Below are 12,890 nucleotides of genomic sequence, written 5' to 3'. Positions count from 1 at the left end.
ACTTAGTATCTTGGGCAATATGTGATGGAAGCCTTTGATACAAGGCTATAAGAAGAGCTGGAGAAACTGCGTGTTCGTGAGCCGATGGTGGATGGTTTGGGCATGATGTGTTCGTGGTTCTTGCTATCAAATTGTTGGGAGTAGGATGTGCTCCATGTTCGAGGATAAAAATGTGTTCACTGTTTTGAGAATTGGAGTCTTGGTTTTAGAGCTGTCCTCAAGCCTTTAGTGACAGATTTGAAGAATGGTCGGCACTTGCATTCTCTGAGGTGTACCCAGTAGCTTGCTATTGCCTGGGGTGTCCATGGTCGCCTTTGCTTCAATTATTTCATCACCTTCAGTCCACTATGAGCTACACAGGGGGTGTTATAGCTATACATCTCATGTGAATGTGCTCAATTTTTAGCCTGTTATTTACTTATTTATTTTATATGTATTTGGCACAGTTTATTTGGGCAGGGTAAGCCGAGTTTCTATGGGAAGTATCCTTGGGGCTATTGGTTTGTATCCATGTGTTTAGAGTTAATCGGAGCAATCTCAAGCTTGGCTTCTCTCTCTCTCTCTCTCTCTCTCTCTCTCTCTCTCTCTCTCTCTCTCTCTCTCTCATGTTTGCTACTGCGAGTATTTTGTATTTACGCTTCCACATGAAGTTATTCTAACAAAGTGACTCTTAAGCAAAACGAAAAGAAGGATCACATACTTAATGAACGACCCAACCATTTTCTTGGATGTGCATTGGCTTTGCAAGGATTTGACAAACCTTACTAAAGTGAGAGTCAATCAATAAAAATTTCTGGCATTAGAGTTAGCTGATCAATTGTTGATACAATTCATCCAGATGTCTAAAATTTTACTATTTTTCTGATCTTTTCTCATTTTACTATTTTTCTCGATTTAGATTTTTTTATCCCACAATGTTAAATGCGTTTTAATAGCAATATACATGTTGCTCAATAAAGTGGTTTCTTTTTTTTGCAGTGGCCTCAAGGCGTGCATGCGAGGAGTTAATTTTTGAAGCCAAAGTTACTGTTAATGGTGAAATTTGCAAAGTTCCTCAGGTTTGTTGTTCTCTTAGTTCTATTTTCAAAAATTTCTTGACACCAACATTTTGAAGTTGGTGGGCCTTGGACCTCATTAGGTGTTTATTGTATCCTTCTCAGCATTATCAAGAAAGATGAAAATTTGCCGAAGTGGAGAGAGATTGTCTATCAATTTCTAGTTTTCGGTGATGAAAATTTGCCGAAGTGGAGAGAGATTGTCTATCAATTTCTAGTTTTCGGTTGTGAAGGGTTTTACTCGACTGGGCAATGTTCAACTGAAACCAGCCTGTAGGCTCGCTAGAAGGCGGTAGACTTTAGCTTTCACCAGATTCTTTACTTGAACTTTACAAGAGAGAGCAACTCCATGAATAAACCCGTGATTGGAATTTAGCAATTGAAACAAAAACACGGCTTGGCAGCTAGAGTGCTTCCAAGCAGAGATTGACACTCTGTAGGCCCCAAAGACTGGCACCCCTTTCGGTATTTATTTGTTCTTATTAAAACTTGGAAGAAAACTTGCAAATTCTTACGAGCTGTCCCGCTTTTACCAGGCTGAAAATGACCTACTCTAGCTTGATTTCGGCAGCATAACCGCATTAGGAGGCTTCATAGCGTGACCTCTTTCTTTTGTAGAGCATGTAGGGGTGAAGCAATCTCGGCAAAGTTCTTGATAAACCTTCTATAGTAAAAGCATAAGCCCAAGAACCTACAAACATCATGCACAATCTTCAAATTTGGCCATGTTGTGATTGCTCCAACCTTGGCAGGATCCATTCGGACACCATCCTTTGACACTATGTGGCCAAGAAAGTGGATCTCTTTCAAGAAGAATTCACTGTTTTTAGGATTGACAAGCAACCTGTGAGACTGCATAGCTCCTCGAACACAATGGTCAAGTGACGCCTATGCTTCTCTTCATTCTTTGAATAGACTATCATGTCATCAAAGAATGTGGCGATAAACTTTTGATATGGGGAAAATCTGATCTATCATCCTATTGAACATAGTAGGAGCTTTGGTAAGACCGAATGGCATCAATTAAGAACTCATAAAGACCAGATGTTGTCCTAAATGCAATCTTGTGCACAGCTCCTCTACTTGGCCCATAATCTCATTCTCTTGGGCCGCACTAACCCTATAGGGAGGCCTATTTGGTGGGCTACAACTTGGCACCAAATCTATCGCATGATCCTCAGGCCATAGTAAGGGAACGGCCGGAATGGGCTCCTCCTGTTCTCGGAACACGTTCCAGACAGGCATTTTGCCTCAGAATGGGAATGGAGTAGAACGGTGTTCCAGCTCAGAGTGTAACCGGAACGGCCAGGCGGAACGCGGCCGCGGAACGACGGGGCAGAACGCCTGTTTCAAATTTCAAAAATCTGACCCCCCCCCTCTCTCTCTCTCTCTCTCTCTCTCTCTCTGTCTCTCTCTCTCTCTCATCGTCTACCTCATCATCTCCATTTCTTCTACACTGTTTATTGGCTGAATTCTCTCTTTCTCTACTGTGTAATGCTACCAGTAGTGAGCTCCAATCTCTATCACTCGTCTTTGAGCTGAAAACTCTCTTTCACTCTGTCCCTTATGCTGAAACTTATGTGTGCTCTCTTCCACCACTTGGGCAATAGCCCCCAGCCGGTTACAGTGGTGCCAAGCCTAGCTGATTGCTCTTTTGTGTGGCAATCTGATCCAGATTTATGGCCATTTTCAGTAGCTATGGAGAACTCCAAGTACACCAATAACCATCAAGAAGAGGAGTATGAAGAAGTTATAGCCATTTTCAGACATACATGCAGTGCATGTATGGCATGTTGACACATTGGCAATGCATGCACGCAGCGTAATAGGGAACGGCCAGAACGGGCCCCTCTCTACTAACGTATAGGTTAAATCCAACTTAATTTGAGCATATTTTAAGCTTACTGTTCCGGCCCCTGTTCCTGTTCCGCTTTTCCGAGGGTCCCCCATTCCGAAAACGTTCCGGAGGTCTCTGTTCCCGTTCCCTGTTCCCGTTCCATGTAACTTTGCCTCAGGCCTCTTTGGTGGCAACCGAGACAGTAATGAATCAGATAAACACTCACTAAACTCTCGCAAAAATGCTTACCTTTCTTTATCTAACACAGATAAATTTGATTGACAATTATTTGAAACATCATGTGCAAAAATCAAGTACGCAGAAAGATGTTTTTTAATTACAGAAGTGATATCTCACAACTTTAAAATCACAGTTCACTTTGGACACAACCCGGCGTAGTTCTGTGTCCAAAGAGATTGGCCCCAAAGACTGGCGCCCCTTTTGATATTTCTTTTATATTATTGCTTGATCAAAGTACAACTCCCGCGGGTCCTCGGCTCTCAGACTCTGTGTCCAGATGCCCTGAAGAGTGAGGCCCTTAGGGCTCTTTTATTCTTACAAGGGATGCCAAAAGCAGAGTCCCAAAAGCAATAAACTCAAAAGCAAGCAATTCTCAAAAGCAACCAAGTCCAAAAACTGCAAAAAGTAGTCAACGCAATTTACGAAAATTCCGTACAGCTATCAGTGCAAAAAGGGGGACTGTGCGTACAAGCTGCCACGTCAGCATGTCAACAAAAAATCTGGGGGATTGTCTATATAGCTGCCACATCAGCACCCGTACTGCCTGCCACATCCGCTTGCCACGTCATCTGTCTGGGGTGGTCCTGCCACGTCATCACTTTGTGACAGCAACACTAAGGACATTGCTCTCTCTCTCTCTCTCTTTCTCTCTCTCTCTCTCTCTCTCTCTCTCTCTCTCTCTCTCTCTCTCCTGAGGAGCAGTCATCATTGCAGAGCTCGGCCCACACTCATTCGACCACTACTGACACTCTCATCAATCGAGCACTAGAGCTACGGAGATCCAGACGGCCACGATTGAGGAGAGGGGCTACACAGCGTCGACGGAGACTACAGCAGAGGATTCGAGCCATACTCTCTTGATATCCAGAGTGCAGATGAGGATGGATTCTAGTAGTAGTATCTAGTTCTTTTGTACCTGTAACAGATTGGTCTCATAGGTCATTTTGGCCTTTTGAAGACGTTAATATAACATTTCATTTCAATTCTCTCTCTCTCTCTCTCTCTGTGGACCAACTCACAGGGTCTCTCCTCTCTTGCATGCTTGTCGTAGAGATAGACCAGTCCGTGTCGGTGTAAATGAGCTCAATGTTCGCCAAAATACTACTGTGAGGCAAGGGAAAACGCCCCTTGCAACAAGATCCCTCAATGGATGTCAAGATAAGTTTTTGAGAGGAGTTTGTGGTCCTTGTAGGTAGGCGCCTCAGGAACCAGTGCACCGCACTTCCAAAAAATAGATTGTTGTGGAGTAGGAGGTGGCCTACATAACCAGAGAGAGGCCTTGAGAGACCCACCCCTAAGGTGTTGAGAGAACTTGGCGGGGCTTCTCGAGACCCGAGCGTGGGCACACCCCCTCCCATAGGAATGAACATGGGCTCTTTATATATGTGGGTCAGCTCGTAAGTGTCCTGTGAGCAGCGTCCCCAAAGTCGAGAAGAGGTGGGAACTTATTCCCCACCAAAAATGACGTAGAAGCCCTGCATGCCATGCAAATGGTTGGTTGGCCCAGGACATAAGCTAGCCATATATTCTGTTAGGTGCAGCGGAATGAATGTTTGAACTTTGCTCAAGATGAGTGCTCCGAACTGTGCTCAAGGTTCCTTTTGTTCTTATGGAAGGTAGAGCCTTCCGTTCTTAATGAGAGAGTGCAATGATCATAACAAAGTGAATGGACATTGTGCGTGCAAATGTATGAGACTGAGAGATAGAGAGAGAAGAGAGATACGACACCAGAGACGTCGTAAAACCCTCCTCCGAAGGCCCCCCGCTCGTCGGCGAGAGTGGTCTACTTATGATTGCACAAACTGGTACAAACTGAATGCATGTGACTGATGCAAGTCTAGGCTATGTCGATGTTGACGACGGGGATGGCGAGACCGACCTAAGGGCTGAAATCTGCAAGTGTGTATCTTCTGTCCAAAAACGCTATGGGCTGAAATCTGCTGTTGCCGAAAACGCTAAGGAAAACGCTGACTTTGCTGGTCTTTAGGGCTGAAAATCTGCATCTACTGTAGGGCTGAAAACGGAAGTTCTTTGGGCTGAATCTGCTACTCTTTTAGGGCTGAAACTGATGGTCTTTCATTGCTGAAAATCTCCAAGGCTGAAAGCTGTAAAGGCTGAAAATCTGCAAACGCTAGAATCTCCAAAAACAATAGGGCTGCAGATTTTCAAAAACGTTAGATGCTGGGGTATGTGTGGCGATGACCTCTTGCTGAAAACGCTAGGCTGATCCAGATGAGGGTGATGACCTCCTGATGCAAAACGCTAGGGATGGGATCTTGCTTGGAGGGGAAACCACCAAGGTTCTTGCTTGAGAAGTTGCCTGTTGAGCTTGGCTCCTGTTGCCTCTTCTGCCATTTAGTGCTAGATTAGGTTTACTTACATACAAACTTACTCAAGTCGCCCTACCTACTTTCCAACAAAAGTCACTTAAAAATAATAAGTGAAAAATGTCAAAAATAGGCTAAATGCACTGGAAAATTCCCCTGAAGGATTCTGATGGGAATGCTTATGATCATGTTGTGTGCAACCGGAGGATATGCATCTATACTAAGTGTCTGGGCATGCACGGTCTACGAATAGACTCACAAAAGTGCCAGATCACTTCTAATCTATACGGAGTGGACTGACTGAACCCTGATCATACTGTAGCTTGTCCACGGACACATAGGGTTGGATGTGTCACGTGACATATTCAGTCAATAAAATACATGATGGAGTTGATGGTTATATTCTTGACTCTTGTGGATGACTACCATGAGTCTATACCTTGCACTTTCCTTTAAAGGTGAACCTAGGCTTATCTGGGATTCATCTAGGTATATGTGCATTCTGAAGTGATCCAAAGAAGGTGATATTCTAACTTGCTCTTTTATCTTAGGAACTGCGTGTAATCCTTACCATACCTTTTCTAGTAGGAATTTTTAATTCGCACAAATTGAATGTAGATGTTGATGTGTAGAGAAGTCTTCATATAGATATGGGGACTCGCAAAACTGGGCTCTTTGATCAACAGGGAAGCTCAAGGTTTCATGATATCTGTTTCAGGCAGTGTCTTATATTAAGTTTTATGATCGTGTGATCTAGTTTTTGCAATGCAAAAATTTGTACATCTAACACAGTGCCAATTACCTATGCAGACAATGGTTGATCCTTTGAAAGACATCATCTATGTAGATGGGCAATCCTTGCCCAAAAAGTTGGCTCCCAAGCTGTATTTTGTTTTGAACAAACCCAAAGGGTACGATCTGCTAACTAAACATATTTCTGCATTTCATCGTGCCTGAGCTGTTGATGGTTGTATCTCTGCCTTTGTTGGCATACTTTTTCTGCAGGTATATTTGCTCGAGCAGGGAGGAGGATGAGAAGTCGGTGCTCACCTTGTTTGATGATTATATGAAGATTTGGGTTGGGTTTGGGCTTTGACCAAGATTTGGATGCATTATAGAGTATTTTGCATTTGACCTTGTTAGCTGTAGTGCAGCCAAGTACTAGAGCTTCAGTGGAAGGCTAGTGAGTAACATCATTTTTTCTCTCACAGGTGCAAAGAAATCCAGGGGTACCAAAACCAAGACTGTTTACTGTGGGACGATTGGATGTTGCTACAACAGGATTGCTGTTTGTGACTAATGATGGTATGGGATTAACCTCCATAGTAGTGCAACTTTGTACCACACAATAAAACTTGTTTTTTTATTCTTCCCTGCCTTTCTTATGGAGACCTGATGTTGTTTTACAGGAGAATTTGCGCACCATGTTTCGCATCCCTCTTCTGGACTTACAAAGGAGTAAGCATCCATTATATATAAAACATAAAACCACCCTCGGCAAAACCCGACTCTTCCCCTCTCTCTCTCTCTCTCTCTCTCTCTCTCTCTCTCCTTCTCTTCTCCCCTCGCTCTTCTTCCTTTTGAGTATGGAAAAGAAAAAGGAAATTTCAGGCATGCTTGTCAAGATTCTTCTTTGATGCACCATGTTACGGTGAGCAATTCAACTCGCTTATGTAGGTACATTGCAACCATTGAAGGCAAAGTCACCAAGCGGCAGCTGCAGACTATAGCGGATGGCACTGAAGTACAGGAAGTGCCATGTGTTCCAAAGTCTGTTGAGGTTATGGATGGAGAGCCAGGAGAGAACAAGACCAGATTGAAAATTGTGGTACATCACAGCAACATGGTGTAAGGACAGCTGCATAAGTTCAAAATCATTTGAGTCGCTACTTTTTTTGTAGGTCTCTGAGGGGCGAAACCATGAGGTCCGACACCTTATCGAAAACGCTGGCTTAGACGTATGTATTATCTGTATAAAAGGAGACTTTTTTTATTATTCCTCTTTGTTTCCAATCTTAACACTTGTTTTTCTTTGCAGCAACTGTTTGCGTGTGTTGTAATCAATTCCATAATCATTTTATCTTCCACTTCATAGTCATGCACTATAGATTTTAGGACGGGTTCCATTGGAGAGAATCGCTCAATCCTGCAGGAGGGATTGCTGTTCAAGTGGGGTTCATTTGATGTAACTCTCACATCAAAAGCAGCGAGATGTGGCTCTATATTCTTTACAGCAGTTGCTAGTGAGGATCCTACTTTGATGCGCTTTTGGACATAGATACCTCTACTGCTGGATAGTAGCTTATTTGTGTGGTGGGCTCTACAGGGAAGCATTGGTGTGTTGACCCTCGTTTCCTTGTGGAGAATATGTTTTCTATTGGAGATTGTGGATCAGGGAGATTTGCCCCTTGTCTCAGCTGTACTGGGATCCAGGGGATTTGTATTGGCCTACTGCAGCTAATCCTTCACTATCAGTGTCCCTTGAGAATTCTGCTAGAATTAATTGGCATTTTCTGGTCTGATAGGAGAGACAAGCCCACATAGAGATGCGCTCTACGCAGGCTGGCCATATTCATCCTTGGCTCAGTTCTTGGGATCTTCGGATCAGCCCTCGGATATCATATTCTGTAACTCATGTTGGGTCACCAGTCAGGACTTGGACCAGTAGTGCTGGCTATGATCTGACTTGCATTTGTCCTCAAGGTACGATATGGTCATATCGTACTGCCGTTTGGCACGTGGATCAATATGTATGGATCGTACCGTACGTGGGTATGTCAAAAAAAATTACATTACAACTTCTACATGTATTTGATCATTAATCACTCTTGAAAGCTTAGAAAAGCGGAATATTTCACCAACAACAAGTTCTTGCATCCTCACAAAATCATCAAAATGACCAATTAGGGAGTCTTACATAATAAACGCAAAAGACTTCTGTACATAAGAGATTTGTCTTATAGAACAGACATAAGAGACTTGATTTGTATGACTCTTGATTAGTGACTTCATATCATGAATTGTGTCACAAGTTGTGATCGTCTATGTTTATGAACATATTACAAATATCATATTCTGTTTGATAATTTAGGCTTTTTTTAAATTTTCGTATGAATTTTCATGTACCTTAAAACTCATACAGTTCAGTACTATGTACCTTGTGGTCTGAACATGTACCGAACACTATGTACCTTAAAACTCATACAGTTCAGTACTTTGTACCTTTTGATCTGAACATGTACTGAACACTATGTACCTTTTGAGCTTGTTCATCCTCCACTGGAGGAGAAGGAGAGCATAAAACACAGTCTTTGGGTTTGGCCTCATGCTCATATTGTTTGACCTCACCAACCTCCAAATAAAACATTGGAAATGTAATGTGCAGCAGAATTGATTTATGGTGATAACTTAGGATGAGTGCTCAATGCGTGCTCAACGCGTGCTCAACGTTCCTTTTACTTCACGAGATGTGCAAAAGACTAGAGAGAGAAGAGAAAGATATTGTGAGTGAAGAGAGAGAAAGAAGACTTAACACTAGATGGGTCCCAAACCCCCTTCCAAGGGCCCCCCTCTCTATCGCTAGAGAGTTATTTGCTTTAGATTGCACAAATGTTGATACAATGGTGCTAGATGCTGAAATGTTGATGGGATCTTGCTATTGATGCTTGGATCTGCGAGACTAAGGACTGAAAATGAAAAACGCTAGTGGAACCGATGGGATTTGCAACTACCGGTAAGGCTATGGCTGATGTCGAGGGTGCTGATGATGATGGCGGATAAGGGCTGAAATCTGAAAAAATTGGCTGATCTGTGAGGCTAAATCTGAAACCGAGGTGTATCTCCTTCCGAGGCGCTAAGGGCTGAGGGTGGAGGTGCATAAACGCCAGGCTGATTTGGTGATGCTGGTGAAAAACGCTAGGTGATGGTGTTGGTGGGTACTGATCTGTGAGGCTAAATCTGAAACCGAGGTGTATCTCCTTCCGAGGCGCTAAGGGCTGAGGGTGGAGATGCATAAACGCCAGGCTGATTTGGTGATACTGGTGAAAAACGCTAGGTGAGGGTGTTGGTGGGTATTGCTAGCAAACGCTAGAGGTTGGGTACTGAGGGTTGGCTGCCCCTGATAGGTGCTGCTGCGGAGTGTGCAAGAGAGGAAAGGAGTGTGCAAGAGAGGAAGGAGAAGGGGGAAGGGGATGAAGCATAGCATAGTGGGTTAGTGGAGAGGAAAGTGAGAGAGGTCAACTCTCTCACTTTCTCTCCCTAATATTGATTAGAGAAAGAAATATAAGGGTGGTTTCCCACGGCCACCTTGCTTACATCCCAACAACCTCCCACTTGAAGGTCATGGTGGCCAATAGTGGCATTAGTATAGTTAGTCTATACAAAGTTGATGAAGCATCGTTTAGGCTCCATCCTACACCCATAAGTTCTATGCAATGTGTAAATCGCTTCGAGGCTAGGCTCTTCGTGAGAGCATCTGCGGGGTTGTCGTCAGTGTGAACCTTGACAAGCTCGATGCGCTTGCCAGCCAATGCATCTTGTATGACATGGTATCTGACCTCTATGTGTTTCAACTTTGAGTGAAACACCGGATTCTTTGCCAAAGCAATGGCACTTTGACTATCACAATGCATTACTGGAACCTCGCGAATGCCCAAATCTCCCACTAAACTAGCTAACCATATGGCTTCCTTGCTTGCGTCAGACGCAGCAACATATTCTGCCTTAGTGGTAGATGAAGACGTGCAGTCTTGAAGACACGATCTCCAAGAGATAGCTGCTCTAGCAAACATGAACACATAGCCAGATGTGGATCTTCTACGATACACGCAACCCGCATAATCTGCATCCGTGTAACCTACAATAGATGCATCGTTGTTTCCAAAGCGTAAACACTTGCTAGTTGTACCCTTCAAGTATCCGAGGATTTTCTTCACTGCTTCTCAATGCTTCTTGCTAGGGTTTGTCATGTACCTACAAACCACTCCCACTGCTGAAGAATTTTGAATATGGCACTTTCGCCATTTCCTCTTTCTCCGCCACTGTCTTGGGAGAATCTTCCTTACTAAGTTTGGAGTATGCTTGCATTGGGGTACTCAGTGACTTCCCCCCGTGCATACTAAAACATTGTAAGACTTTGTGGATGTACTTTTCTTGAGATAATTCAAGAATTCCACGTTGCTTGTCTCTCTTGATTTGCATACCAACAAAGTGATTGGCATTTCCCAAATGTTTCATGGAAAACTGAGTGCTTAGCATCTTTTTCAATTGATTGATCTCATCAATTGATTTGCTTGCAATAAGCATATCATCTACGTACAAGATCGAGATGATTAAAGAACCATCGTTCTACCTCTTTGTGTATAAGCAGTGATCCTCTTGACTTCTTATGTAACCCTGAGATTGCATGAATTTGTCAGATTTCTGATATCACTGTCTTGAACCTTACTTGAGGCCATAGAGTGCTTTTTAAGTCTACAAACCAATTTTGCCCTCGTTGGCTTTTGGGTTTCATATACGTAGCCCTCTGGTTGTTTCATGCAGACATCTTCATCCAGATCCCTGTGAAGAAATGTTGTGGTCACGTCCATTTGGACAAGTTTCATAGCAACCAAGCCAAGCATAGTGCGAAGTGTAGTCATCTTGACTACTGGAGAGAAAATCTCATCGAAATCCACACCTTTTTGCTGCTTGAAACCTTTGGCAACTAGACGAGCCTTGTACCTAGGTTCGGGATCTTCCGCTGTATACTTCTTCAAGTATACCCACTTGCAAGGTAAAGCATTTTTGCCTTTTGGTAATTCAACCAAATCCCATGTCTCATTAGCCACAATCGAATTGTATTCTGATTGCATAGTTTGCTTCCACTCAACACTATCGTCCATTTGTATAGCTTCTTTGTAGCAGGTTGGCTCTGCACTGTCAGTGACCAAAATGTGGTGTGTATCCGGCTCAAACCGCTCGAGTGCACGTGATACTCTTACAGAGCATCTCAGTGCCTGATTGCTGGACTCTGCTCTCTCCGGAGCAATAGTAGTATCTTGCACTTGAGGATTAGGTGCAACACTACTGAACTAAGTTGGTTTGGAGGCTACATTCTCAAAACAAATGCGTCTGTACTCAAATTCTTTAATGGGCTTCTTGTGCATTTTTGATACGTTGAAAATCACGTGTGAGCTACGAATGACTTTGTTGGATTCTGGGTGCCAGAGACGATATCACATCCCTCCATTTGCACCATAACCGATAAAAATGATTTGTGTGATCTAGGATCTAACTTGCGACGAAGTTCTTTGGGCACATGTGCCTATGTCTCACATCCAAATACACCTAAATGCTCATAGCTTGGCGTTTTACCAGTCTATAATTCCTCTGGAATTTTGAAATTCGAAGGAGAACTAGGTGACGTGTTGATGATGTGCACTACTATCAGAATAGCTTCCCCCCAAAACTCTGGAGTAAGTTTCGCCATAGACATCATAGAGATAACTCGCTCTTGAATCGTGCGATTCATTCTTTCAGCTATGCCAGTTTGTGCAGGTGTGTATGGTGCAATAAACAACCAATGAATGTGTCACGTGCACATGGCTGTGTGTGCCACGTGGACATACTTCATCGACTTCCAGAGCCAGTTTTCCCCTTCTTTCTAGATAGGGATGTCTAGAATCCTAGGAGGATTAGTACCGGCAATTTTGTGAGCATGTTCGCAAGACGTGCATGTCCAAACAAGTCCATTAGACTAGGTTTTCCAGTTTGGAACCCTCTTGCATAAATGGTTTGTATACGCGTTTTGACAGATGTTATTACACTATGGTGGGCATCCGGCATGTCAAGCATGTAGTTCTAGGTTAGAGGAATCCAACGTGCCAGACCGCGTGTCAATCGGATTCCCGTGTGGGCGGATGTGCGATAGTTGCACCCAAATTTGGACCCCCTTGACTTATTTTTAATAAATCATTTTTATGATTTATTTGTTGGAAAACTTGGTGGACAGTTGCCCTACCTCAACCTAAATTAATTCATAAGGCCTATGCCTCACCTATAAAGGGAGCAGGAGAGCTTTGGAGACAAGTTGCAGAAGGAAGTTGTAGAAGATTGAAAACGCTGGCTGATCTGCAAGGCTAAGGCTGGCGCAAGGGCTGGAACCTGCAAACGCTGGGACTTCTTGCCAAAAACGCTAGGGCTGATTTTATGTGAAAACGGTAGGCTGATCTAGAGTCTCCTGCTAGTCTCCTGCTAGCGCTTGTTCGCCAGCCTTAGCCTTGCAGATCAGCCAGCGTTTTCAATTTTCAGTCCATTCTGTCACGAACGGTGCGAGATCTGCTAACGCTGCCTGTTCCCGTTGCGGTCCGGTGCTTCGGCAGCCCATCGAGCCTCCTCTCGGCCATTCCCTCGCCGGCGTCGAGTGCTCACATTGTTGGCCATCATCGCCGT

At 43.7% G+C, this 12,890-nt stretch overlaps 1 protein-coding gene across 1 annotated transcript in view; it reads left to right on the top strand.

Annotated features, from left to right (window-relative positions):
• Positions 1-12,890, top strand: part of LOC147421970 (putative ribosomal large subunit pseudouridine synthase SVR1, chloroplastic) — a 106,300-nt gene that overhangs the window by 59,234 nt on the left and 34,176 nt on the right. Inside the window, exons 2-8 of the mRNA XM_086502620.1 lie at positions 979-1,058; positions 6,270-6,370; positions 6,465-6,537; positions 6,671-6,764; positions 6,869-6,917; positions 7,137-7,287; positions 7,361-7,417. Of these exons, the coding sequence (XP_086358746.1) occupies positions 979-1,058; positions 6,270-6,370; positions 6,465-6,537; positions 6,671-6,764; positions 6,869-6,917; positions 7,137-7,287; positions 7,361-7,417 (605 nt within the window). The remainder of the gene's footprint in view (positions 1-978; positions 1,059-6,269; positions 6,371-6,464; positions 6,538-6,670; positions 6,765-6,868; positions 6,918-7,136; positions 7,288-7,360; positions 7,418-12,890) is intronic.

This window comes from Adiantum capillus-veneris, chromosome 27 (genome assembly GCF_014529385.1).
Source record: "Adiantum capillus-veneris isolate H3 chromosome 27, ASM1452938v2, whole genome shotgun sequence".
Taxonomy (NCBI): Eukaryota; Viridiplantae; Streptophyta; class Polypodiopsida; order Polypodiales; family Pteridaceae; genus Adiantum; species Adiantum capillus-veneris.
The sequence above is the reverse complement of the archived record's forward strand: the minus strand, read 5'-3'. Positions and strand labels throughout refer to the sequence as shown.